The sequence below is a fragment of the Chlorocebus sabaeus genome, chromosome 1, assembly GCF_047675955.1.
Source record: "Chlorocebus sabaeus isolate Y175 chromosome 1, mChlSab1.0.hap1, whole genome shotgun sequence".
Taxonomy (NCBI): Eukaryota; Metazoa; Chordata; class Mammalia; order Primates; family Cercopithecidae; genus Chlorocebus; species Chlorocebus sabaeus.
This window is the reverse complement of record NC_132904.1, coordinates 15,842,602-15,867,896: the sequence shown is the minus strand read 5'-3', so window position 1 is coordinate 15,867,896 and position 25,295 is coordinate 15,842,602. Positions and strand designations below refer to the sequence as shown.

At 55.6% G+C, this 25,295-nt stretch overlaps 1 protein-coding gene across 3 annotated transcripts; it reads right to left on the bottom strand.

Annotated features, from left to right (window-relative positions):
- Positions 1–295: 295 nt before the first annotated feature.
- TNKS1BP1 (tankyrase 1 binding protein 1) lies at positions 296–25,259 on the bottom strand. 3 transcript variants are annotated; one of them, XM_037999313.2, is made up of 12 exons: positions 25,131–25,258; positions 22,080–22,238; positions 20,355–20,988; positions 18,401–18,470; positions 13,162–14,523; positions 9,026–11,187; positions 3,117–3,483; positions 2,730–2,880; positions 2,463–2,599; positions 1,547–1,704; positions 1,192–1,264; positions 296–744 (listed from the first exon to the last, which is right to left on the bottom strand). In XM_037999313.2, the coding sequence occupies exons 2-11, from the start codon at positions 22,171–22,173 to the stop codon at positions 1,204–1,206; spliced, it is 5,196 nt and encodes a 1,731-aa protein (XP_037855241.2). In that variant the 5' UTR covers positions 22,174–22,238; positions 25,131–25,258; the 3' UTR covers positions 296–744; positions 1,192–1,203. The 3 variants fall into 3 exon arrangements, with proteins under 3 accessions (XP_037855241.2, XP_037855242.2, XP_037855243.2); XM_037999314.2 differs by lacking the exon at positions 25,131–25,258 and adding an exon at positions 22,533–22,652; XM_037999315.2 differs by lacking the exons at positions 296–744; positions 1,192–1,264; positions 1,547–1,704 and adding an exon at positions 1,711–2,316 and having other exon boundaries at positions 25,131–25,259.
- Positions 25,260–25,295: the final 36 nt, after the last annotated feature.

Sequence of the window (25,295 nt, the reverse complement as noted above, 5' to 3'; positions counted from 1 at the left end):
AGCCTGGGCTCTGAATGACTTCAAGGTGCAGAGTGCCCCTATCACCAGCCTACCCTGGACTGTGTCATGGATGAAATATAAACCTTTTTTGTGTTAAACTACTAAGATTTAGGGGGTGTCTGAATTCTTGATCAGCCTATTGTAAACAATATACCCTTCTCAGTGATGTAAGTAAAAGAGAAGTGACACATTCAATGTCAGAGTAAGTCCCTGGTGGGGCAGAGTGGGAATCAGCATTTTCCAACTACAGCTTTGGAAGAGGAGATGGGCAGCCATGACCACGCACCACCACCTGGACAGCACCAATTCCCAAAAAACTTTATTTATTGTTTCAAGTGGCAAAATGTCATTGGTCTCTGTGGGGTACCTGGCGGGGCAGAGGGAGACCTGGGGTGAGGCAGGGGTACAGTCCCACCCATTATAAAAATCAAAGGCTTTTATAAAAAATGCTATAAATTGGTATCAAAAGAAAACCCAAGGGAGGCTGGAGAAGGAAGCAGAGAGGGAGAGGGAAGGAGAGGAAGGGATAAAACCTTCAACCACTAGTGACGAAATCCAGGGAAGGGAAGGTGTGGGGGGAGTTGGGAAGGTGATACAAAGTGCATAAATGTGCCTCCCCAGATGCTCCTCAGAGGTGGAGGGGGACAGAGGCTGCAGCCTGGGGCATGGTGGGGCTCCAGCCATCTCCTCACCCAGGGACCCCACAGGAATGGGCACTGCCTGAGACTGCCAGGTGGGAAGAACCTGCAATGGGAAGGGAGGAAAAGACGTCAGGGAAGGACACTGTGGAGGCTTCAGTTTCCTCTCCCCCACACCCATCTTGGTTCCCCCTGCTAAGCCTGGTCATGGAGCCTGGTAAGTGCCTGCAGGGCACCAGACCAGAAGGGCTGGCTGACCACTCTCCGTCCAGCCAGGGAGCATGGGGGGACTGCCCCTGAGCAAAGAGAGGCAGGCTAGGATGGTGGCCCTCCTCCTCTTCCATACCAGGCCAGACAACACCCTGACCTCCCTGTGGACAAAATCTAGGGGGAGCCAAGGGCCCACCGAGTCTCTGGAGCTTGTCTGCACCTGCTGTTTCTAACCTCCCACAGAAAGGGGTGGGAACTAAGGGACAGAAGGGGCACAAGGCCTCCCAAGCCTCCAGGGCAGGCCCTCCTCAGACTAGATCCAAGCCCAGGAACCCGTCCTCACCTCAGTGACTTCTCAGACCTTCTTCTTCTTCAGTTTCAGGGCTTGAAGCCAGTTGGGCGATGATCCTTCTGACCTAGGAGACAGAGGGCAAAGGTTCAGAATGCAAACTTTGAGGAAACTGAACAAAACAAGGAGACGTGATAGGGACAGAAACCACCCTCCAACCAGAAGAGGCAGTCTGGGGCCTGGCTGTAGGGACCCAAATTCTGACACCATCTCCATACCGTTCATCTGGGGCACATCCAACTGAGGTGCCTCCTTGAGTCTCGTTTGCCTCTTCTGTGAAGTGGGAGTTTCCCTTTTCATCGGGGTAATACAGTGAGGTCAGTGGATGCCCAGAGCTTAGGTCACCTACCCTGAGGACTTCTCTGGCTTGGGAGGTAACGTGAGGGGCTTCCCCAGCCCTGGGACCTTGCAGGATTTCGAACGCTGGACCGCAGACTCCTTCTGGCTCGACTTGCTCTCGGCCGGCTCCCCCTCCTCAGCTGAGCGATTCCGGGGGCGCAGCTTGGCCTGAGAAACAAGTCCAGATGCAGACACACAGTAGTGGGACAGGCAGTAGGATTCTCAGGTGGGGAGACCTTATCTCAAGAGTGTGCAGTCCCCAGAATCAAGCAGAGACCCCTCTGCAGTCCTTTCACCCCAAAGGATGGGAAGTCACTGAGAGATGCACTTCCCGCAGAACTGAGCTACGCCTTGCACACCTTTCTGTCCTCGGAAAGATACGGCAGGATTGAATTCAGACAAACTGGGTGGGACAAAGCCAGTGGTGACTTCCCACCCCTGTTCCCTCTGCCTGCAATGCCACCCCACCACCCTGGCTCCAGGAGCCAACTCCTGTGCCTGCCTCTGGCTAAGATCAAATACTTACAGGAGGCCTTCTCCAATCCATCCTCCCTTCCCCTTCCCCTCCACCCTGCTGTTAGGAAATAACTCCTCTCTCTAAACAGGCCCAGCCCTTATCTGTGCCTCTCCTCAGGGACACCTGAACTTCCCTCATCCAGGCTAATCACGGGCGTCATGTCTCCCACTGCCCCTGAGCTTCCAGGACAAGAACACGTCTTGTTCTTCTTTCCATCCCATTAGGCACACAGCACAGGGCCCAGAGGGGCACAAAGGGATCTTCTGGAGCCCTCAATGGAGACGAGAATGAGAGGAGGAATGGGAGAGGGGCACAGGGGAATTAATTGATGGATGGAAAGAAGAAAGACAGCATGCAAGGTGGCCACCTGGCCAGATGGCTGGACATGTTTGCTATGATCAGATGGTACCTTCAGGGCTGAAGGGCTCAGGCCAGGAAAAAGGTTGACTTTCAGCCCCTTGGTGCCCAAGGACATCCGCGTCCGGCGGCTCTGAGGTTCCTCCACTACCTCTTCATCTGAAGATGGCACCCGAGATGCCCGTGGCTCTGCAAAGGCCCAGGGAACGGGCTCAGAAAAGGCAGCACATCCAGACTCCCCCAACCCGCAGTCCCTGCACAAGCTTGGCCTAATGCCCCAGAGATCAAGAGACATCACCAAATAATACATCAGCCCTACCCGTAGAGTCCTGGAACAGGCGTGCATCCGAGTCTGCTGCCTCCGACAGGCCCAAGGTACCCCCAGGTCGAATGGCTGGGGCCCGGTGCCCACGTTTGCGCCCCAAGTTGGCACGGCTCCGATATATGGCACTGTCGAGGATCTCGGTGTCCTGCTTGGGACAATGGCGACACCACTGCCATTGCTGCCTCATCCCACGGAAGCCCCTCAACAGCAACTGACCAGGAGGAGCTGGACCCCTCCTGCAGCCGGAGCTTCACGTTCACGTGACACACCTACACCCGCTTTCTGCCTCCTGGACTGGGACTGCTCAGGGAAGCTCCAGGAACGGGGCTCTGGCTGCATCGCCCTCACCTACCCACTGTCTTGGGCTCACCCTCCACTGACCTCAATGAAGGAGAAGTCCTGACTGGGGGATCTGATGGGAGGGCCTTGGGAGGGCCGCCGAGAAGTCTGTGCTGGCCCCTGATCGCTCCGCCTGGCTGCTGAAGAGCCCCACGTGGCATCCACGTCTTCTGTCTGGCTGGCCTCACCATCAGGCTGGGGCCTCCAGGAGGGTGGAGAGTCCCTGCCAGGCTCCAGCACCTCCTCCTGGGCAGCACCTGCCCCGGCTCCTTCCTCCTCCAACAGGCCCCCAAGGCCCAAGGCCGCTGACTCTCTCCGAGCCACTGCCTTGGAGCTGCTGGCTACCAGCATCTCCTCCAGCAGGCCCTGGGAGCCGGAGGGCCGGGGGCGGGCTGGGCACCTGCCAGGGCTGTAAAGGGGACACAGAGAGAACAAGATCACCGTGAGGCCCCATCTCCCTGCCCTGAAGCCCCCTTCACAAGCTCTTTCCCCCAGCCCCCAAACTCTCCCTTGCCCTCCTTCCCATGCTTTTTCCAGACTCCTTCAAGAAGGACGTGGTCAGGGCCTTGAGCAACACAGCACACAGGGGAAGAGCTGAGCCAGTCTGGTGGGTTCAAATCCCTGAGACCTTGGGTGAGCCCCCTCCCCTGGAAACAGCTCAGGCTCCTCTAACTGCACGGAGTCACCGCAGGGATGGAAGAAGAATCTAAAGCACTTGGCGCAGTCCTGGTCAGTACGCACCCCAGAAGGAGCAGCCATTATTCCTGCTGCTGTTGCTGTTGGATGCTGGCAATGTGTTCCCTCCCAGGGCCATCTGCTTAGGCAGTCACACTCCTTGGGGTGAGCCGGGTACTGGCCCACCTGCCTCTCTGGACTCCTGTTGTCTTCAGTCCCCATGTCATGCTCTTCATTCCCCAAGCTCACAGAGCAACCGGGAACCATCAGAACACACCCGGCCCTCCCACGCTGGGGGCTTTGAATGAGCTGCTCCCTATTCTGGAAAGCTCCCCACACCACACTGTCCCTTGTGGTATTGTCCCCTTGGTTCAATTCCGCTTCCAAAGCTGCCCTGCGCCCTCCCAGCCACCATGGCTGCCCCAGCCCTACCAGCACTGGGCTCCAACCCGTGTAGTTCCTGCTTCTGCCTTATGGTTCTTTGTCCCCATAGACTGTGAGCTCCTCCAGGGCAAAAACGGGGCCCTTTCTGCCTTTATGCACCCGGCACCTGACCCAGAGCCTGGCTATGCACCGCACTAAGCAAATGTTTGCCAAGCAAATGAGGGGCTGGGTCACCTTGGACCTCCATGCAGCGTATGCATCTTCTGTCTGCTGCTTCCTCAAAACACAGTATAGCCGGCTCACACCTGTAATCCCAGCTACTTGGGAGGCCAGGGCAGGAGGATCTTGGGAGCCCAGGAGTTCAAGACCAGCCTGGGCAACACAGCAAGACCCCATCTAAAAACAAAAAACAAATATGGCACAAGCACACCACACACTCTCTAACTCATATTACCCACCCTGTCCAGCGGCCACTCCCCAAAATGACAGACATATTCACACTCATCACACACACTCAGGCAGATAGCTTGTACGCTGTTTGTCACTCAAGATGCACCTCGCACCCACCACGTCTACAGGCACGGCACAGAGCCACACCTGACACAAACATGCGCATCCCCACGCCCCCGCCCCCACACACACTCATACCACGCACAGAGGTATGGGAAAGGCTGGCACGGCAGTGCCTGGAAGCCAGGCCCCAGGTTCCCACTGGGATGAAAGCAGGAGAGTGGGGCAGGTGAGTCAATACCAAGCAGGAAGAGGGGGCAGGGAGAGACAGCATGAGTGGCAGTCTGTCCTTCCACAAGCTGCTGACAGATGGAAATTAAAGCGGTCTGGGGAGAGACTGGGGGAGGAGGCAGTGGCGGGAGCAGAAGCACAGCAAGGCAGCAGAATTGGGAGCAGTCCTGGCTGGGGACCAAAGCCAGCTCACCCTGACAGCCAGCTTAAAATCAGGGAGGATTTGGAGGGAGGGGGCGGCAACAGCACCCCACCCAGCCTACAGAGGCCAGGCCCAAAGCCTCTCCCTGGGGTGGGGCAAAAGAAGGCTGAGGGCAGGCCCCAGGAGCTAAAGAGAGGTAAAACGCCCAAGTAGCTAAAAAGATCCATTCCAGCCAGGCACAGTGGCTCACGCCTGTAATCCCAGCACTTTGAGAGGCCAAGACAGGCGGATCACGTAAGGTCAGGAGTTCCAGACCAGCCTGGCCAACATGATAAAACCCCATTTCTACTAAAAATACAAACATTAGCCGGCGTGGTGGCAGGCACCTGTAATCCCAGCTACTTAGGAGGCTGAGGCAGGAGAATCGCTTGATCCCAGGAGGTGGAGGTTGCAGTGAGCCAAGACCGCGCCATTGCACTCCAACCTGGGCAATGAGAGCAAAACTCCGTCTCAAAAACAACAAAAAAAATCCACTTCTAAACCGAGAGCTGGCCCAAGCCATTCAGGCAGAGGTCAGTGGGCTCTGGAGGTAGCCCTGAGGAGTGGAGAGTAGCAAGTGGGGAGAGCCCAAGGAAGTACAGCTACGTCCACCCAGCCGGACTAAACCCTACTCGCCCTTCACCTCATCTTAGAAGCAGCTTTTCTACCCCTAAGCGCCCAGATCACGTACAAGCTGAGCCCCTCCCGGCATGGGAGCAGGAAAGAGGGGTAGTTAGGAACACAGGGGCTGAGTCCTGCCCCTCCAGGACACAGCTAGGCTCTGTCTCCTCCTATGCCTGTGGCTTTGACCACAAGTTACTTGTCCCACTCTGAACCTCAGTTTCTTTATCTGTAAAATGGGGATAATAAAAGTACATAAACGGTTCTAGTATGTTGGCAGAAATACGTGCCTAACACATACTTAGCACTTGACAAATACAACAATTAGGATAGTCATTATTATCAACACAGGTCCCTGGCCAGAGAGGATGTGCCTCATCTTGTCGCATCTACACCCTTCACCTGATCTAAACTTTAGAGTCCCCTGAGGACCAAGACTGTATCCCACCCCACCCTCCACCACCACTCCAGAGGCAAACACGGTGCTGGAACTACAAAACGTGAATATCCCAGTGTTTTGAAACCTGAAATGAGGGAGGAGTGAAGCTGGAAAGATGTGTCTTGAGAAACAGCAGCTGACCTTGACCCCAGAGAGACAGGGAGGGTGGCCACAGAAGACTGCAAGGCTTGGGCCCAGCGGGACAAGAAAAACCCACAGCCACCAGCCGCGGGAACTGGTGCAAGTCACACTGTCTCTCTGCGTCTCAGTTTCCCTAGTTTTTGTGAGGACTAATTAACAAAACCCCGTGAGTACTGGGTGTAAATTACTCCCAACTTACATATAAGGAATCGGAGGCCTGCAGAAGAGAACAAACTTGCCCAAGGTCACAGAGGTGGTGACAGAATCAGGATGCAAGCCTGGCAGATGGACCTAAAGCCAGACCCCTTTGAGCTGTTCTCAAGGACTTCTCGTTACAAAGGGAACCTCCAAAATTTTCTTTAAAGACAAAGTGCCCATAGTGGGCCAGGCATGGTGGCTCATTCCTGTAATCCCAGCACTTTGGGAGGCCGAGGTGGGCGGATCACCTGAGGTCTAGAGTTCAAGACCAGCCTGGCCAACATGGTGAAACCCTATCTCTGCTAAAAATACAAAAATTAGCCAGGCGTGGTGATGTGCGCCTGTAATCCCAGCTACTCAGGAGGCTGAGGCAGGAGAATCACTTAAACCCAGATGGCAGAGGTTGCAGTGAGCCAAGATCGCACCGTTGCACTTCAGGCTGGGAGCCTGGGCGACGACAGACCGAGACTCCATCTCAAAAAAAAAAAAAAGAGAAAGTGCCCATAGTGTAGAATTTCCCTACATCAGAATTTCCCTGCTCAGAACACTAGGCTCTTGGATATTAGCCAAATTAGTTTGGAAAACAGTGCATTACTTGTCTTTAAGGTACTAATATATGCTAATATACAGACTAAGTCTTCTGTATGGCCATAGAGTACCCAGCATTTTCCAAACATATTCAACAGACTGGTATTCTTTAGGACACATTTTAGAAAAGGCTGCCCGAAAGCATAAAATTCAAACAAGCCCCTCGAACTCCTCTCTAAAGCAACTGTTTCTATTTGGCTTTTGAGGAGCCACGCTTTCTGTGAGGAGCCGCACTTTCTGTTGCATACGAGGCTCACCTGCATGGCACCACGACTAACCCCTGAACTGGGGTTAAAGTCAACACTGACCAGATGATGGTAACACAACCACAAAAGCCTGGGTGCTTTAAAGGCACAATGAGACCAAAGCTCGGAGAGCTGAGTGCTTCCCTGCTTCTCCAACGCTACCCTCCTCTTCCCCTAATCTAGTTCCACCACGATCCCCGCGCCACCTCCCTCCATCCTAAACTAAAGGAACAAGATGATCACTTTCCACTTCTCAAGAGCCACCCCAGACAGAAGGGAAAGGCAGAGAGCTGTGGGTCCCACAGCGGCCACACCTGAAAGCAGTGAACATAAGCAAGTGAGAAAGAGGTACTCCCGACTCTTTGCCCTTAAGGTGTCACACCACCTTTCCACCTGCCAGCGGAGAGGATAAAAATCCCCTTCCTGCTTCACAGAGCAGCTGGGAAGATCAATGAGGTAAGATGTGTGGTTAAGCATGGGGCGTGCAAAGGTCTATGAGTCCCAGGAAGAGAAATCAGGAATAACCACGCCAAGCCTGGACTCTCGCCTGCACCAGGAACTCTGCACTTTCTGAGTCAAACCCTGAGAAACTGAGGCTCAGAGCCCAGCAACCTGCCCAGGACCACAAGGGCCTCCCGACTCCTAGTCCTGCTCCCTCCCCTCTTCCTTACCGTCCTCAATGCAGCCTCAGTGGTTCCCTGTGCTCCATCACCACCCCCTCAACAGCCTGAGTCGTCAGGAAGCTCCCCTTCCTCAAACCCCCCTGGGCATCTCCCTAGGCCCACCTTCCTCTCTCCCTCCTTCTCCTCCATCCCAAATGACTCTCTGACTCCCCAAGACCACCATGATGCTCTCTAGCCTCTTCCTGCTCCTCTCCTCCCATCACCAACCCCTTCCACTTATAAAAGCCCCCACCCCCACACTTCCCTTGCCTTCCCCACCTACCCAGTGAGACGCTCCCACTGTGGGCTGGAAAAGGAAACATGTGCTACTCACTAAAGGGAATAAAAGCGAATCTCAATGGATGCAAATGTTAACAAAACGATGCAATGCCTTTTTAGCACCTTTCTCAGCTGCAAAATCATCTCAGCTGGTTTTAAAACGTCCATGAAACAGATTGTGGTTGGCTTGCAAAGCCTTTGGAAAGTTCTTTCAGCAACTTTGCACTTAGAGGCCAAGGTCATGGGGCCAGGTCCCCATACCCTTCAGGTTCTTGAACTTGCTATTCCAGGCTTCATGACAGGCAAGAAGCACCAGGTCCCTAACCTCTTTGGGAACCCGTGGGTGCCACTGTCCACTCCACTCCTGGCTGTGGTAGCCCCAGCCAAGAAGACACAGAATTCTCTGCCCTACGCCTATGAAACCACCTGTGGCTTCAGGGCTGAGAAGCCTGCGGAACGGCTACTGCGTACAAGAGTAGAACCCACCAGAAACCAACCAAGCTATGACACGCACCATTTCCCCATCACAGTCACAATTCTAAATCACCAAGAAAGCTCAAACACGGGTTGCAAAAGTAACACATTAGTCATCCTTCCAAAAAAGAACTCACCTGTATGTATATCGTATTTCAATTTTTTTAAGTAGAATTAAAAATTCTTAGTCTAAAATGTCTCAATTTTCCAAACACTAAAAGTCCTCAGGAAAAACTGTTTCTTCCCTCCTCAGAAAGGTTCCAATTTCTTGGATAACCCTCACATGTTCCCTCCCACACTCGGGAGGGGGCTCCGTTCATTACCTGGCTCCGAAGCTGAGGGCTTCTCCTGTCTCCATTCCAGGGTCTGCAGGGTGTGGCTCCAAGGAAGACGAGGAGTCATCTTCACCCTGGGTCTCTGGCCCACTTGTCTCACCAACCCCCAGCTCCCTGGCCTCCAAGGGGTCTCTGGCCTCCAGGCCAGGGGACAAGCTGCCATTGTGCCTCAGGCCGGGCTCTGGACACTGGCTGACCCCACCCACCCCATGCTCCCTGGCTTCACTCGGAGTCCCAAAGAGCTCCACATTCCGGGGTGCCAAGTCCCGGGTCCAGTCCATCTGCCCCACCCCACATCCCCGTAGCCCCTGAGAACCTCCAGACTCTGGGTCACAGGACACCTCCAAATCCCTCAGGCCCAGATTGTTACCCCAGTCCATCTGGCCCACCCCAAGCTCTTTGTGCTCTCCAGGACTGCAGACTGCCCCTGGGGCCATGTTTCTCAGCCCGAGGTCAGGTGTCCAGTCTGCCTGTCCAACTCCACGCTCCCTTGATTTAAGGAACTCTCCGGCCTCCACACCTGACCAGTCGGTCTGCCCCACGCCACTCTCTCTGGCCTGGCTGTGGCCTCCTCCTTTCCCGACCTCAGTCAAATCTTTGCTCTTCACATTAACATCAGAAGTCCAGTCCTTCTCCCCAACTCCAATTCCCCCGGGCTCTTCAGACCCTCCACTTTCCAAACAGCCGGCCAGGTTCATGTCTCTCAAGCTGAGGCCGCCTGACCAGCCCATCTGTCCCACGGCATCCTCCCTGGCCTCACTCGAGCCCCCGGAACCCACACAGCTGGACACTTCCAAGTTCCTGAGACCCAGCTGGTCAGTCCAGTCCACCGAGCCAGCTGTGGTCTTCCCAGGAGGCACGAAGTGACCACCTCCCATCTTGCTAGAAGGGCTAAAGCCAGCACCACTCACTCTGTCGTTGCCAATGATGCCAAACTGATAGCTCCTCTCACTGGCCTCAATGCAGAAGTCCGGGCTCCAGTCCTGCTGCCCTGGGCTAAATGCTGCCTCTCTCCGGGGGCCAACACTGAGGCTAAACTCACCGACCCAGCCTCGCTTCCCCAGCTCCCCATCTTCCAGGTCAGCACTGCCAGGGCCCTGAGCCCCTGCCTGCTGTCTCTCCTGATGCCCTCCCACCTCCCGGCTAGCATCACTGTTTTGCCAGCTGCTCTGGTCTCTCTGCCCGAGTGCCCCATCCTGCCTGTGGGCAGTGCTAGGACTGAACAAGCCCCCTGATTCTCTCTGTCCCGGCCGGCCAGCATCCCTGCTGCCCTCTCCAAGGCTGTCTTCCACACTTGGAATCTTCTTCTCAAATTCCTCATCCTGTTGCTGGGCTTCCTCGGGGCTGAACCCAGAGCTCAAGGGTCTCGTTCCAAAGCCTCTTTCCTGGGCGTCAAGGGTCCTGGAGCTGCCACCACTGCTGTAGTCCCTTATCCAAGCGCTCTTCCCAAACTCCTGTTCCTGCGGCTCCGCATCCCGGCTGCCATAGGTGCCAAGTGACACATCTCTCTTCTGAAACTCCCAGTCCTGCTCATCGGCATCCTGGCTGCTGTACCTGCCATGGTGGTCCCTCTTCCCCAAATTTTGGCCCTGCTCGTTGGCATCTTGGCTGGCATAAGCACCCAGAGAATCTCTCTTCCCAAATTCCCAGTCCCCAAGGCTTACATCTCGACTACTGTAAGTACCCAGTGAATCTCTCTTCCCAAATTCCTGGTCCTGGAGTTCTGCATCCCGGCTGGAGTAAGTGCCCTGGGAATCCCTCTTTCTGAACTCCCAGTCCTGAACATCTGCCTCCTGGCTCCGCTGAGTGCCAAGCTGGGCTGGCTTTCCAACTACCCGGTCCTGGGCTGTGAGCACCCCTGGGGCAGACACTTCACTCTGGTCTTGGCTGCTGCTGGCCTCCATCTCCTCCTGGCCGATGCCACGCCTGCTGGCCCACTCCCTGGTGCTCCCTTCCCCAGCTCCTTGCCCATACTTGCTGGTCCAGTCCCTCTCTCCGAGACCTGGGTCTCCTCTAGGGCTTGCACCCCCAAGGCCATAGTCCTGAGAAGCACCTTGACACCAGCTGGAAGGACTGAAACTGCTGGGCTGTGGGTCTCCTGTGATCCCAAATTCACTCTGCAGATCTTTCTGGGACCAGCCAAGGAGTCCCTGGGAATAAGAAAAAAAAACAGACAAAGAAACAACGATTAGATTCAATCGGGGTGGGAGTCAATTCAGCAGAGTCAGCACTGCCTAGTGCCTGAAAGCCCCACTTTGGCCACAGAAAGCTGTGTGACCTTGAGCAAATAACTTAACCACTCGGGGCCTCAGCGTCCTCATCCTTAAATGAAGATAATTCCTACTGCATGGGGCCGGTGTGAGAGGATTAAACGAAATCATTCAGACCAAGCACTCGGCATAATGCCTGGCATGCAGTGGGCACTCAATCGATGGTCCCATGGTCATGTTTACAACTCTTGGGCAATACTTGGGTAACAGCCAGGAGAGGAGTGGTCTTCACACAGGAATGGCGGGCAATGTACTTTCCTTTTGATTAGGAGAGGTCAAGACTCAAAGCCTCTCTGCGACCTCCCTTGCAAGGCAAGGTTTCAACACCAATGAGAGCTTTTCCAGCCCTTCCTCCCCCACGCCCCACCTGACCCCCATCCTCCTGTAAGTACCCAGCCCCTTCTTCCCCAACCAAAGTGCCGTCTGCTCAATCCTCCCCAGGAAGACCTCTCAGCCCTCACCTCAGCCCAGGAAAGACAGGAGGGGCAGCTTCTAGCACAGGGGAAAATCCCAGCCAGGGCTTCTTGCACCCCACCCCCCACCTCACGCTCCCTGACTCACCCTCGTGGGCGGGAGAGCCCTGGGCTCAGGGCTTCGGAGCCGGCCAGCCTCATCCCTCAGCGCAGCGTTGGCCAGCAGCCGCTCCAGGACAGACATGCTGGCCTCCCCGTTCCCAGGCTGGGCCATGGCCCTCCGCCCCCCGCCCGCCTCGGGGCTCCTGGGTGCGGCCAGCCGGGCGCAGGGATAGGGCTGGGCTGCTCCCCACGCTGGGACCTGTCCGACGGCTCGGCTCCGGCGCTGGCTCTCCCTCACCCTGGCCCTGCTCCCTTCGGAGCAGCTGCAGCTTGGGCAGCCCCGCCCAGGAGCCAGTTGACTCACCCACATCCCGGGACAGACACACCTACTGCAGGAGTCAGCTTAACCCCTTCCTGCTCCTCCTCCTCCCCGCCCCCTAGCCTCCAGAGGCCCCCTGGCTCCTCCTTTCCTGCAGCCCCGCCCCTTACAGCCCAGGCCCAGCTTGAGAAATAAATTTCAAAAGCCACCTGGCCCCCGGCCCTTAAATTCAGAGGCAGCCTGGTAGGAGAAAGGGCACTGGGCCGGGAAAAGGCGCTGGCCCGGGCCCAGCCACCAACTTGCTGGGTAACTGCACAAGGCTCGCCTCCTCTGAGGCCCAGCTGCCTGTCTACAAAGCAGGTCTGGAACTCAATGTTAATAACGTTTGTAAAAGCCAACACGTATTAAGCACTTAGGATGAACCAGGCACTATTCTTAGCACTTTAGACATTACAGCTCATTGAACCCTTGCCAACACCCTTGGAGGTAGAGCTCATCTTATCCACATTTTACAGATGTGGAAACTGAGGCAGAGGGCAGAAAAGTCACTCTTTTAAGGTCACACCTGGGCAAAGGAAAGCAGAGCCAGGAGACCAACCCAGGAGCCCACGCTCTAAATGGCTACACTATTTTGCCTTGAACAATATTCCCATAATGAGAGACTGAATACTCAGCACCTGCCACACACTGTACTGAGAGCTTTCCCCCTCTTGTTTACCCACAATATAACTCTAAGAGGCCAGTGCTACTATCACGAAAGCGCTCTGAAGCTTAGCAGTTAAGGCGCATTCTTCCCAAGACCAATCAGCTAGCGAATGCTGAAGCTGGGATACAGCCTCACACGAAACCCCACACACCGTTCCGTGTGGTTCTGCAGAGTACGATCTGCAGGTCCACAGCTGCCTTGCTCGCTACCACAGCCCAAGCTCTCCACACGTAACATCCGTGTTCAAAGAATGAAGCCCACCAAGCCCTGGCCTCTGTCCCCAGAAGTCCCACTCTCCCTATGCCCATTCTCACCTCAGAGCAGGTACTTGGGGACTGTGCGTCCTTCAGCTCAGATCCAGCTCCCCGTCTTGCACCGCCACCACCAGGTGGTGGTGAAGCCAGGAGGTCGTCCAGCCAGCGGGAGCTGCTTTCAGGGCCCGGAGGCTCAGGGGACGCCCTACACAAGTCTTGAGCCTCTGTCCTGGGTTGGGTGGTCTCGGCCCGGGCTAGGGTCACGGCCTCCTCCTCGATAGGCAGTGCCTGCCCAGGCTCAGGGGTATCAGCAAAGAGAACACAGGGCTGGTCAGGGGGTGCTGGCTGCTCCTGCCCCAGGACCGGCTCCAGGATGGGCAGGGCTGCCTCCCTGGTAGCCAGGGGGAGAGGGGACTCCTGTCCAGCCAAGGGCTCCTGCGACTCGTATCTCTCCTCTGCCTGCTGCAAAGGTAACCCAGGTGTGCCCTCAGTTGTAGGTAGGGGCTCAAGGGGAACAGCTGGGAATTGAGGTTGACTCTCCCCATTGCCCTTCTGGGGGAGGGACATGCTTGGATCATCTCCTTGCACCCAGGAACTAGGCCTTCCTGACCCACTTGGAGCTGACCCGGCCCCTTGCCCCTGCTGAGACACTCCTTCTTCCCTGCTGGAAACGGCCAAGTTGCCAGCCTCAGCAGCCTCAGCAGCCTCACTGGCTTCAGTGATGGGGGAGGGAGGCGGGGAGTCCAGCCGCCACACGCCCAGACCCGAGGGCCGCGTGGGGAAGGTCCATTCGAAGGACTGTGATAAGCTCCAGTTGGACTCTGCTCCAAAGGGACGATCCAGGGCCAACTGGCTCCCCTGGCCTTGGGGCAGGGCAGCCAGCGAGCCCCCCAGCTTCTCCTGGTCCTGGCTGGGTGACTGGAGCACACCTTCAGAGAATCGGCGCTGAACCAGGCTGGTGGGGCGGAGGTGTGCGTCACCCTTGGCCTCCTCCTCCCCGCCAGATGGAAACGTCCGAGTGAGATCAAGCAACTCACCCACCTCGATCAGGGGCCGGGGTGAGGTGGCAGGGGGCTGATCCAGGCTGTGGGGCTCCGAGACCTCAGGGGGAGGGCTGCTGGGTCTGGGGGCCTCCGGAGCCCCCTCAGCAGGGAGCCCGGGGCTGGGGGTGTGGCGGGAGCCCTCCTCAGGCAGGGCTGCACTTGGAGCTGATGGAGTCACAGCGGGGCAGGGAGAAGCCTGGGAAGCATCAGGACTCTGGGCTTCCAGAAGCTGCGAGTGGCAGGGAGAACTCTTATCGGGTGAGTGAAGATGGGGAGAGCCAGGGCCTGAGTCTGAGGCTTCTGCGGGGAGGCCTGGGCTGGCAGGGCCTCCATTCTCTGAGGAAGGGGCTGGACTTGAGAGAATCCAGGGCTTGGAAATCTGCAAGAAAAAGGTGAAGAGCCGTCACTCACCTCTCAGTGGGGCGGGGAGGGTCCCCTCCAACCCCACACAGACCCCAGGTCAGCTTCTCCCAGGCTGGGAGGAGGAAACTGGAACCCAAGGGGGTCCTCTCAGGACAGACGGGAGAGGCCCCATAGACGACTCAAGGCAGGACTTCTCACAGAGCCCCCTTTAGACCTTCTCCCCGAGAATGTACCTAGCCTTATTCCTACCATTTCAGGTGGTTGGAACCCCTCACCCACTCAACCCAAAGCTCATCTGAGGATCTCCTCAGAGGCCACAGTTCAGGGTCCAGAACACCTGCTTTATAAAGGGAAAAGGAACATTGAGAATCTGGCTCTTGAGGCATCTCGGCATGTGGGAGTCAGGAGCGGGGAGAGGGTTTCGCCTCAAAGCAGGACTCGAGGTGCAGTGCAGCTACAGAGCAGTCGCAGGAGTGGCCACAGCACGCAGGGGGTGCTCCTCGTGCCACTCCAGAGGTGCCAAGGAAGCAGGAAGGCCATGGGACCCAGGCAAAAGGCACTGGGGGACGTGACAGTGCCTAGCTTGAGCCGTCCCAGCACTGCCTCTTACCAGTATGTGCCCTCCCTCACGTATGGCAGACACTTGGTCTCTCTGAGTCTCAGCTTCCTCATCTGTACATTAGGGCTGGTGGCAACAATGCCCGTCTCCCAGTTAGGTGAGGGTCAAGGGAAATGTGTACACTGGCCCCTCGGCATAGGACTCACGGGATGATGGGGGCAGAATGGGGAGGACGTGGAGAGAACAGGGGTACAAACGAGGCACCAAGCACCTGGCACTCCACCTGTCCCCAGACAATGAAGCAAGTCTGGCTCCATCTGACCTTTGCCCTCTACAGAGGTCACGCTTCCCTGGCCGCCTTCTCCCATGCAGTTATTTCTCCCACATCATCACCTACTAGGTCCGGGCAAAATAAAGGGTCCTGCTTGCTTCTCAAGGTCCCTTTTGTTCCCTCCATGCTTACTCCCCTCTACAATGTTCTAATTTCAAAGCTCATGCCCTTAAACTACAGCACCCACAATTCCTTCTTGTTATCAACCCTTACACACCCATCATTTCTTGAAAACCATAACCGCTGGATCACTGTAACCCTCTCCAGCACTGCTGTGATAGCTTACAGTGATCTCCATAGCCAGATGCGACCCTTCCAGCCTCTGGTTCATTGGCCTCCACTGCCCCAGTGACGGTTCGACCCATCCTCTCAAGGTCACACCCTAAACCTCAGCCTTACCAGTGGCTGCACCCTCTGCATCACCTCAATCCCAAGTATCCCGCTCGCCCACCCCCACCGTTTATCTGAAGGCTCACTCTATTACCCCAACACCCTCATTTTCAACTCCTCTGGTAGCACAGCCCCTTAACCCTCATTCTTTCTCACTGTCCCCCACTCCCCTCATACCCTTACCTCTCTTCTTATCACCATTAATGTCACTTTTTACCCAACGCTCAACTCCTTCATCTGCTTCATCACACTGTTTAACCTGTTTAAATATAGCTCTCCAATACAGCTGGGCCAATCCTAGCCCAGCACCTGAGTAGCTGCATGTGGCTGGAGAAAAACACACAATCGTGACAGCTGGTCTCACTCCAGATTCACCACTGACCTCAAGCCAGCCCCAGAGCTGCCCAGAATCCCACGGCACTCCCCCTCCCATTCACTCCATGACTCTCCCAGGCAATGTTTTAGCATCTTCTCCCGTCAGACCTCCGCACCTCCCCCAATCCTCTCTCAGCTGATGGCCTTGCTTCCTGTTCCCTGAGAACACAGAGGCCACCAGCAGAGAACCCCTTCCCACCCCGACAACCCCCCACTGGCACACCACCCACTTCCTGCATGGGAGCCCAAGCACTCTGCCTCCCCTTCTGCTATCAGGCACTGTCCTCGCTTGGGGCTGAGGCCAATCCTTCCTCTCTCCTGCATCATTGATTTTTTTTCCCTCTCTACTGGATCATTTCCATCAGTACACAAACTGCTCTAATTTCTTCTGTCTTGAAAAACCAAAAAAGCAAACCAAAAAACCACTCTTGACCCCACATCACTCACTAGCTACCACCCATTTTCTTGAAAGCCCTGTCTACATTCACTATTAATATCCACAGTTCTTGTCCCCTTCTCTCTTGAACCCACTCCAAACCACCTAACTACTCTCGTCAAGGTCACGGATGACCTCCCTGAAGCTCAATCCAATACTCTGCACTCACCTTACTTGACCTGTCAGCGGCATCAGACAGCTGATGGCGCCCTCCCCCAGTCCCGGAGGCTGTCTCTACTTGGTGGACTCTCTCACTATCCTCCCAGTCTCCTTGGCTGTGTCTCCGGGCCCTCCCCTCCTGCACCATCCCCTCTCTCGGTAATCTCAACCAGTCGTCCTCACAAGCATCTCTACTCTGACAATTCCCAAGTGTTCCTTTCAAATTTGCTCGCTTCCCACGAAGGCCAGACTCAACTACCCAACCATCCACTTGACGTTTCCACATGGACGTCTGAAAGCCATCTTAAATTCAACAAATCCACAAGCAAACTCCTCCCATCTCCCCCAATCTTGCTTCACCCTTAGAAGTCCTCATCTCAGCAACCATAAACTCATCCTTCCAGTTGCTCAGGCCAAAAGCCTTGGGGTCACCCTTGATTCTGTGCTCTCTATCTCTCTGAAAGTCCTTTCCACCATGCCTTCAAATTCTATCCGGAATCAACCACTTCTCCCCATCTTCACTGTAAGCTACCTCCAGGGTCCAAGCCATCATCATCTCTCACCTGGACGATTCCAACAGCCCCCTGACTGGTCCATGCTGCTGATCTTACCTCCCTGCAACTGATTCTCAATCCAGTGGGCCAGGTGACTCTCTACAACGAAGACAGCAGCTTCCCAAGCCTCTCCTGCAAACCCTTCAAATGGCCTGCTGCCCTCACTCAAGCCAAAGTCTTTCCAGAGGCCTTCAAGACTTGACATAATCCAACCCCACCCTCCGTCGGTCCTCACTACCACCCAACTCCTCTCTCACTTCGAGGCAGACATCCCGGCCTCCTTGCCAGCAAGGCATCAATGCCTTTGTACTTGCTGTGCCCTCTACCAAGAATGCTGCTCCCCAGACATGCACACAGCTCAGCCTCTGCCCTTCACAGTGACACCTTCCCCGACCACACTCGTCCCGGCGCTCTCCACCTTCACAGCTATCCCCAGCACCCAGTTCCTAACAGGCGCTCAGTCACTGCTTGCTGGATGGACAAATAATCAAGTCAGGTCTCCAGCTAGCAAGGGCTGTATGAGCAAAAAAGGGCCATCCTGTACTTTGTTTACTCAAGAAAGCAGGCTGACCATCTTTAAGAACGGGAGTATAATGAGAAAATCTCAGCAAAAAGACTCAGCCCTCTTCTGACCCCAGAAAAGGCAGCCCAGCCAGGGAGAGCACGGGAGGCAGACACGGCAGCTCCTGCCTCAGCCTAAGTTACTTACCCTTTGTGAGCACAGGCGCCCTCATCTCTCACGGGACTAACCGGGTCTACTAGCCAAAGCTATCACAAGGATTGAGCCAGTTAACGTTCCTGGGACAGGCCCAGCACATAGTAGGGACTTAATCAATGGCAGTTGCTGTGGATACTATCATTACTGTTTATGACGAATGGCCTTATGGCCAGAACCACACTCAGCCACTTCGGTGATCAAGAGCACTGGCCTGGGAGTCGAAAAATCCCAGTCAGTCCTCCAGTGAGTCACTCTCTCCATGGGCCTCAGTTTCCCCATCTGAACTATAAGGACAGTAGAAAAGATGATCTCAGATGACCCTCCCAGCTCTAAAATACGTGATTCTGATTCATAACCAGAGGATAACTCACATCAGCAGGTAGCTCCGAGCTGGCTGCCTTAGCCAGGTCCCCGTTGAAGGCCAGGTTGGAAGGAAGGCTCCTGTGAGGGACGAGGACAGGAAATGGAAGCACGGAATGTTAGAGTCTGTCACAGAATGAGAATGTGGGAGAGTCTCCCAATGCAACTTTAACAGCACCCAAAGGTTAAACCCTCCGAGCCATTTACTCTTGAGCCCTGCCTGGAACCATTAGGGACACAGAATCTGTCTATTTTCCATTGGGCAAGCGCCCCGGAAGACAGTGCTTATTCCCTACCTGAGCATGAAGGGTTAAATTCCCCAGCTCCTTTAGGAAAAGCATCCTGGATGCCCAGACCTCTCAATGGTTCCTAAAAACAGAACTCCTCTTTCCCTTAACCCATAAGGAGTTAAAGTTCTCCTCTAGCCAGGAAGAGGGCAGCTGGTCCCGCTGCCTTGCCAATACTTCTTGAAGAACTGCAGTGGGGGAGGGGAAGAGGAAAGAGTGATTTTCCAGGGTTGAAGTTGTTCTTAAGCCCTACTTGGAGTGAGGGAGGCAAGGAAGATGGCAGGTAGAACCCAGCCTGGGCAAGAGTGTGACCTCACAGCACCCTGGTCTGGGACAGGCAAAGGACTAGCTCTGGGGCCAACACTCCAGACACTTGAAGGTGAGAAAAGGGCAAGGCCAGAGGGCAGGGCAGGGCACGGACTCTCAGTTTCCCGCTTGGCCCAGACCACACCAGCCTTTGCTTCTCATAGCAGTAGGAGGAGAAAGGGAGCCTCTGAGCCCAGCAGAGCGGTCAAAGGCCCAAGGAGCCAGCCATGCTTCAAGCTGGCTCTCCCAGCACTGAGGACAGCCTCTGTGCAGCTGATGGCTCCTGAGATGCCTCAGCCTCTTCCTCCAATGTCCCGTGCCCACAACCCCAAGAAGCACCTCCTGGCCAGCCTTGCTTTCCACTAGTGGCAATTCTGGAGAAGCGTTATCATATGCAAATGTCTCCAACCAGCCAAAATCTCTATGCAGACACTAGCTGGCCTGGGATCAAGATGTGTTCTTGTCTTATCTCTCCCATCAGATTCCGCCTCACAGGGAGAGACTGTGCCCTGCTCCTCCCGACACATGCAGCCCACCTCAGGACAGGCACACTGCTCTGCCCACCGTAAGAGCTAGCAGTTAAGAGCAGAGGCTTTGGAATCAAACAAGATGTCCGTCTCTGCCTCTTAACTTGCCGAGACTATGGAAGTCATTTTTGAGCCTCAGTTTCCTCATCTCTACAATGGATCTAATACTCCCTTGAACAAACAGGATGCCAATGAGGCAAAGTTTGGTGGCCAGCTCTCAGTATATGGAAACTAAAAATAAACTTCTTGGCCGGGCGTGGTGGCTCACGCCTGTAATCCCAGCACTTTGGGAGGCCGAGGCAGGCGGATCACCTGAGGTCAGGAGTTCAAGACCAGCCTGGCCGACAGGATGAAACCCCATCTCTACTAAACATACAAAAAAAGTATTAGCTGGGTGTGGTGGCACACGCCTGTAATCCCAGCTACTTGGGAGGCTGAGGAAGGAGAATCACTTGAACCTGGGAGGCGGAGGTTGCAGTGAGCCGAGATTGCACCACTGCACTCCTGCCTGGGCGACAAGAGCAAAACACTATCTCAAAAAAAAAAAAAAAAATCTATTGTCTATTAAACTTCTGTACTGTACATTTGAACTCTCTTAACATAAACCTACATCAATTCTGTAACGAAAATTACAACTTTAAAAGCATACAGTAATGATAACACCATCTGCTGGGGAATGATTTGTGACTTAGATCGGGATCTGCCTGTATTCACGGCACACAACCAATCTACAGGTAAAAGTCACAACCCTATACGGGGCCATGCACTTGGTCCCCAGCCCCCACCCAATCCCACCCTACCTGACCTCCAGGCTGCCACAAAACATACAACCTCCCGCCCTTCACCTCTCCTCAGGGGTCCTGCTGTGCTCTTCCTGGCACTTGGCTGCAGGCTTTACTGGCTCCTCCTGGGACCGTCCCCTGGAGAGGGTGCTGCCATCCTCATCCCTGGGAGCAGTGGTCGTGCCATAGGTCCTGGGGCCATACCGCGAGCTGCCATCGTGGTTAAAGGTGAGGCGGGAACCCCACAGGCGGTCAGGGCTGGCAGGGACCTCCTTCCGAGGCTGCTCCATCTTGGCCAGGATCTCTTCCACCGTGGTGGCTGCGAAGCGCTCTGAGGCTGGGCGGAAAGGGGCAGGGGCCTTCCGTACACCCCCTGGGGCGGCACATCGAGCTGGGGGTGTTAAAGGGGGTGGCTCCTCTTTCCCAGCCTCCTCTTTCCCAGTCTCTTGGATGGCTTCTCCTCCAGTGGAGGCCTCAACCACAGGCCTTGGTGCAAAGGGAAGCGGGCGCTTGCTGCCACCATAGGGCTGGGGTCCTGCCAGCATGTTCATCTTCCTGGCAGAAGGCAACTCAGCCAGGGGACCCCGGGGAGGCCGAGGCCCAACAGGCACCAGCAGGCTGGGTTTGGCAGGCAGGGCTGGCTTGGCAGGCAGGGCCCGGGGTTTGGGCTTGACAGGGGGTTTGGCCCGAGTGTCACCTACCAAAAGGAAAGGGTTGGCAGGGGAGCTGTCAGAAGAACCAGGAAGCAGAACTTCTTTGTTTCCTGTTCCACCTCATCTCCCACCCTCCAATTTAAGAATATTCCCATCTTTCTAGACACAAGTCATATGCCACCTCTTCCGTGAAGCCTTCCTTGATTTTCTACACACATCCCAGAAGCATCTTCTCCCTTCTTCAAACTCCCAAAATGTTTTAGCCAATTCCCCTTTTAAGCTGAAGCTATGTAAGGACCCACCTGGCACCTTATTTCTTCCTGTACTGTATTTTGCAGCTAACATAAGTTTAATTATAAGTTATAATCAAACAAAAGAATGAATGAACAAAAGAGACAACAGACAAATGCCTGCCTGCCCCTATCAAGCAGTCAGCCCCCATATTCCCAATCTAGTTTGTTCACCTCATGTGACACTCTTCTCTATCAACCATAGTAAACTTTCAATCTCAGCTGAGCTTCTCTATCCTGCTTCCAGGCTGCCTCCTCCCCTAGTCATAGCACACTCCCAGGCCACCTCCCCACTGTCATCTGGTGTGTGACTGGGAATGCAAACTTACTATTGACCTAAGTCAAACAAAAGTAAATCTGCTACAGGGAGAAAAAAAAAAAAAACAGGACCAGAAACCTACCTTCTATATAAAGCTAAATGACCTTGGAAGTAACCTCATCCACTACGCTCCTGATGGAATCCTTTACCTCCTACACATTTGGCTAAATATAAGAAAAGAGTCTATGCAAGGAGCCAGGAGGTCTGGGTTCAAACTCCCACTTGTACACTCCATTTGTCCCTGTGGGCCTCAGTTTCCCCCTCTGCAAAGCATGCAGCTTGATCTGTATCATCTCAAAGGTCCCTGTCTACTCTTACACCTGTTAGAAAGTTATGATCCCAAACAGTTCTGAAGAGTCTCAAGAGAAGCTGAGAACCTTTCACACTCATCCTGCACTGCCTTGGTACTCCTTCTCTATCTCAACAGAACCATCACTCAACCACTCCCCAAGACAGAGAGAGGGGGCAGCCTCTGCCCTTCCCACCCCCTCCCAGCCACCCAGCTCCACCCTGCACCCATTGGTACCTGGCTCCGAGCCAGCAGGCACCAGCTCCTCCTCCATCTCCCGGGGCAGTGGGGAAGCCATGGCTGAGCTTTCCCTGAGAGTAGACACTTTCATTACATGCGGCAGATCCTCCTTGAGAGTTGGGAGACAGAGAGGTATGAGCCGGGGTGGCTGCAGACCTAGGAAAAGAGAGAGAAGAGAAGGAAAAAAAAGAGTTGGGCGTTGCCAGTAGGTTTAGCAGAGATAAGTCTCCTATTTCTAGCAGAGGCAGAGTGTGGGACAGGAAGAGAACTTGGGGCAGGGGGTGGGGGGGGTGGGGAGAGTGGAGGAGGTCAAGGGAGGTTCCCAGCAGCCATATCCTCAACTCTTCCCAGATCCTCCCCATTCTTATCTTCTAACCCCAAAGTCCTAGCGCTTCAGGGAGTCACTCACTGTTCCCTCCTCTGACAAACTCTCCAAGACACCCCACTTACAGTCCCCAGAGTGCCCCTTGGGTAGGACGGCCCCGCTGGAGGTGTCTACCCAAAGCAGAGCTAGAGAGTTGCAAAGTATGAAGTCTCTGTGAGTCACCTCACGGGAGACGGGAAAAACCCGCTCCTCCCCAACCTGGGCTCCGCCCCATTGCCTGCCTCCCCCTTCCCGCTCACCCTCCTTCCCTCTCTCCCTCCCTCCCGCAGCTGGGAGTGGTTCCTTCTCCCCCCTCTCCCCGTTCTCCCTCCACATCCCTGCCTCACTCTCCCCTCCCTCAGAGCTGTCTCATCCAAACACGGAAAAATAAGGAATAAAAAGTAAACATCTGGAATATATTTTTTTCTTTAATTTCTCAATCACTTGGCTTCAGCTTGGAATTTGATGAGGTAAAGCCAGGGCCTAGTCCTGTTGCCATAGCAATGGCCTCCCACTGGATTTCCAGAGCCTAGCCAAGAGGAAGGAGGAGCCGGCCCAGGCCTGGGCTGGGACAACGGGACAGGGCTTGAGAATATCCGGGGGGTGGAGTGACTTGAGGGAAAATTCCCTGGGGCTCCACCTTCCAAGAGAGTCAGGGTGGAACAGCCACAGCCTATGAAAAGGGGCTATGTGGGCTTCACTCACCAGACTAGGGTTGGCTTTAAGGAGTTCTGAGGGGAACAGAAGAAATTAAACCAAGTGGCACAGCCCTGTGGTAGAAGCCTGCCACAGGAGCTTCAGGGTCTGATATACCAAGATTCAAGGCTGGATGGGTCTACCACTTTCTAGCCGTGTGACTTCTCTAAGCCTCAGTGTCTCCAACTGAAAAATGGGATTATTGAGACCCTGAGGGGGCTTACGTGATATAGTACATGAAAACTGCTTAGCACAATGACTAGTACATAATAAGGATTCAATAAACGTTGCCTATGATTACTGTGATTCCATTCAGTGTCACCAATGAGCTAACATCCTGATAACCACCTCCTCCTCTTCTGTGACCCCAGGCTACCAGCATTCCCAGACCATTCCTTCACTCTCCCAGGCCCTAGTCCTGTCACCTGTTCTTCAGATACTCCACCACCTCCTCAGTTCCCATCCTGGCTCCTGAAGCACTCCCCCACCCACAAAAACATGGAGACCCTGGGGAATAGGGCCCTGCACCTCTCATGCAAGGGGGAAGTTTCCCTCACCCGGTGTGCAGAGCCCTGAGGACAACCCAACCCTCTCCAACCTTTGCAAGGGGCATTGCCTCACTTAAAATCACCCACTCCAGCTGGTCTGGGAAGACAGCACCAAATCCCAGTGCTCAACCTCTGCAAAATCCAACTCCTCTTCCCTAAGGCTAACCCTGCCCCAGGGATTTCAAAGATGGGAAAGGGTATGAAGACTGTAGAGAAACCCAGTACTGTCAACCCACTGGTCAGTCAACCACCACGGAAGACTGCCCACTGTAGGTGGGTGAATAACTGCAGAGCCAGGCCAAGTGTGGTGGGGGGAGGGGCACATAATAGAAAAAATAAAATTAAAACACAAGATTGTTTCCTTGTCCTTGAACATTATTACTAGGGACATAGTGTGGGTGGTTGGACATGGAAATGAATTGGCTCAGAATCAAAAAAATCCTTTCACCTGGGGTTCTGATGGGCCCCTCTGCGGTATGAGGGGCTGCAGCAATGAAGGCGGGCTCAGAGTCCCCAGATGCGGAGGTGGCCACAGCAACTCAGAGACCCCAGCCAGGAGCCCCAGGTGAGCAAGGCCACCAAGGCTGTGGCCAGAAGCTGCAAAATCGCAGCGGATCTGAGCACTCCCCACCCCCAAAAGACCAGGAGGTAGAGGGTAGCGGGGTAGAGACGAGCTGACCCCTGGCAGATAAGGCCTCCAGAAGGGCTGGGCAGCTCCAGCCCCAGAGGGGACTCGGCGCAGGCGGGGTCGCCCCTATGGACCGCAGGATCTCCAGCCGGATCGGAGGCTAGAGAGGTCGGCAGGGACAGCACGCAAACTGGTGGAAAGAGGGAGGGCCAACGGGAAGATGGAACAGCCCTGGGCAATGGGCTGTCTGGAGGGGCCCAGTGGGGAGCTCTGGACACAGAAGGGACGGCGGCAGCCGAAGAGGAGGAGGAGAAGAGGATGGAGGAGGAGGAGGGGACGGCGGTGGCGGCAGAAGCGGAGGACCTGTGAGCGGGCTGTGAAGCAGCCGGCGAACAGACGGTGGGCTGCAGACGCCGATCAGGTGGGGGCGGACTGGGGTGGCTGGGGGCGTGCCGAAGGAGCCGGGGGAGGGGGCTAGCGCGGCCCAGGGGAAGGGGAGGCAGGGGTCCCTCCAGCGGCTCTGCCCGCCCCCGGCCCCGCCCCAAGCCCTCGCCCCCTCCCCCCTTTCTTCTGGCTCCGCCAGCACGAGCTCCAGACCATGCGCCCTCCGCCCCCGCGCACACGCGCCAGCTTTCCCCGGGCCTCCAGCGTCCCCAGCGCCCCCAGCCCCTGCAAACTTTCCTGGTGACCCCCTCACCACCACCACCTCAACCCGAGGTCTCCGCTGGAAAGCGCCCACTCCTTCCATGCCCCTCCCCCGCCCCATCCCGGACCCCGCCCCCTCCTTCGCCCGCCCGCCCCCGCGCACTCACGCGCTCGCCCGGGATCCGGCTCCGCTCGGCTCGGCGCCCCGACGCCAGTCCCCGCCGCCGCCGCCGCCGCCGCTGCTACCGCCGCCGCCGCCGTCACCGCGGGACGAAGCCACTGTGAGCCCCGGCGGGGCCCCGCCCCTAGCTCCGCCCAGGCCCACGCCCCCA